Below are 2,487 nucleotides of genomic sequence, written 5' to 3'. Positions count from 1 at the left end.
ATAAACATATGACACAATATCGTACACCTATATAAAAACACGATACAAATGTAATACAGTAGAGTACACCTATAACACACCTAGAACACACTTATAATACACCTAATTGCAATAGAGTTGTGATACAGTACATAGTACACCCACCAGATACAGTCTCGTAGCAGCCCAAGCAGTCGGGGAGACCTGCGGCCTTGCCATGACAACCAGCACAGTAGGGCTGGCCCTCGTGGTTGAGGAAACCCTTGGACAGATCACCATGGCAACTGTGGAGGTGAGATGAGGCAATCCAAATTAAGATTGTTGATGAAATAGTGTTGTTGTGGTAGTTATAAAAGTAGGGGATATGTATTATATTGTTGTATTAGTGTAAGTTATAATCATATCTCGGATTATAAAAGTAATGCAAAAGAAATCTATAGCAATCTATAAATAAACCAACACCAGACACAAGCAATCTATAAATAGACTAGAAATACACCAGCCATTCTTCTCCCCCATACCCATTGCACGTGAAGCAGTCTCTGTGCCACTCCTTATCCAATGCTTTGACCACTCCACCCCTCACCAGCGCCTCATCGCACCTGCTACACACACGGCCATTTTCGCCACCACCAACACTCTGGGGACCAATACCCGCACTCCCCAGCGGGTTGCCTTTGGTAATAGGCTTATTTATAGACCCCCTCTTGCCGCCTTTAGGCTGGGTCTGGGTGGTGATAAGAGCACTCGTAGCGGGAGTGGGTGTTGTGACGGATGCCTTAGTCTTCATTTTGTTGACCTTGCGATCAGCGCGACGGCTTTGTCTGCAAATAGCGAGCAGGAAGTAACATCTGATATGTATATATATATATATATATGTATATATATATATTTATATATATTTATGTATATACACATACACATACTTATACATATACATATATATATATATGTGTGTGTTGCAGATGAGAGCGATAGTTACCACGATGTATACATATTGTAGATATACATGTTTTATATATCTACGTATACATGCAAACACACCTACTCGTATACAATACTGCCACACACTTAAACATACACATACATACAATGGTTTTGACTGAAAACAAACAAGTGCGCATGTGTCATATATATATATATATACATATATTGAAGTGTCTGATACGGATTCATATGTACCTGTGAATGTTAACAAAGGCATGGATACTGTCAGTGAGAGTATGAAGTCTATGAAGTGCGTGACAGTGACTGCATGATGGTCACATACACACACGTACACACAAAACACGTATGACTATACCCAGCCCACCAGCACATACAAGTACATACATACAAATGTACATGAGTTACTATATGTAAATATACATATATATATATATATATATATATATATATCGTACCAAATGACATGGTCGGCCCTGCCCTGATCACAGCCGTCACACGCAGCCTCCCCATCATCATCCAGCAACACACCACATGCGGCTACATGAACTATGTACACACATACACGCATAGGCTAACTATCTACACACATATCAGCATATATGATCTATGTACACACATATACACGCATACCAAGCAATACATTATGTAGGTACACACCTATACACGCATACCATACAAACAAACAAAGCAACACACAAGTAGGATGGGGCCCATACCTGCTCACGTGTTTGGTCTTGCCCTCGTCGCAGTCATCGCAATCCGTCTCCTCATCATCATCCAATAACACCCCACACTCGGTGCATGTGCATGCGGCGCAGATGGTACGCTCGCCCTTGTTCAGCACACTCTCGCAGCCATCACAGAGACACGCCCCGCAGGCCTACAGATGACATGGGGTGGAGGGATGGGGATGGTGTGGGGAAGAGTGAGATGCTTAGTTACAGACACTTGTATGTAGTAGTATAATAATGTTATAATATAATAATGCAATAACGTTATAATATAATAATATAATAATGTCATAATATGCTAACATAATAATGTTGATATAATAATATAATAATGTTATAATACAATAATGTAATAATGTTATAATATAACAATATAATAATGTTAATATAATAATATAATAATGCTATAATATAATATAATAACATAATACTGTTATAATATATATAGAGTATGAATGTATAGTCTTGACCGGTTGACAAGTGGTAGTTAGCCACCCACCACACACACTCCATACCTTGCTGCCGTCTGCCAGCACAGTGTGGGGCTCATCCGCTGTCTGGGGGCGATCACATACACCACATGCGCATGACACACACACGTTACGCGAGTGCCATTGCTTGGATGTCTTTGACTTGTCGGCGCCCAGAGGCACCTCACAGGCCATACACACGCAGTCGCTGCAGAAGGTGGTGTTGTCCTTGACCACCTGTGGGTAGGGACGGGGAGCGTATGGGTTAGAACGTGAAAGATATTCGGTAGTATATAAATTAAATTAGATTATATTGTATTTTATATATATACACATACATACATACATACATACATACA

At 40.2% G+C, this 2,487-nt stretch overlaps 1 protein-coding gene across 1 annotated transcript; it reads right to left on the bottom strand.

Moving 5' to 3' along the window:
* Nucleotides 1–466: 466 nt before the first annotated feature.
* SARC_10054 (hypothetical protein) lies at nucleotides 467–803 on the bottom strand (the record flags this gene model as incomplete). The annotated part of the gene is made up of 1 exon (XM_014295910.1): nucleotides 467–803. A coding segment is annotated over one exon (337 nt), but the record flags the coding sequence as incomplete, so codon positions are not given.
* Between the last annotated feature and the right edge of the window lie 1,684 nt (nucleotides 804–2,487).

Source organism: Sphaeroforma arctica (assembly GCF_001186125.1).
Source record: "Sphaeroforma arctica JP610 unplaced genomic scaffold supercont1.1122, whole genome shotgun sequence".
Lineage (NCBI taxonomy): Eukaryota > Ichthyosporea > Ichthyophonida > Sphaeroforma > Sphaeroforma arctica.
This window is presented reverse-complemented; position numbering and strand designations above follow the sequence as displayed.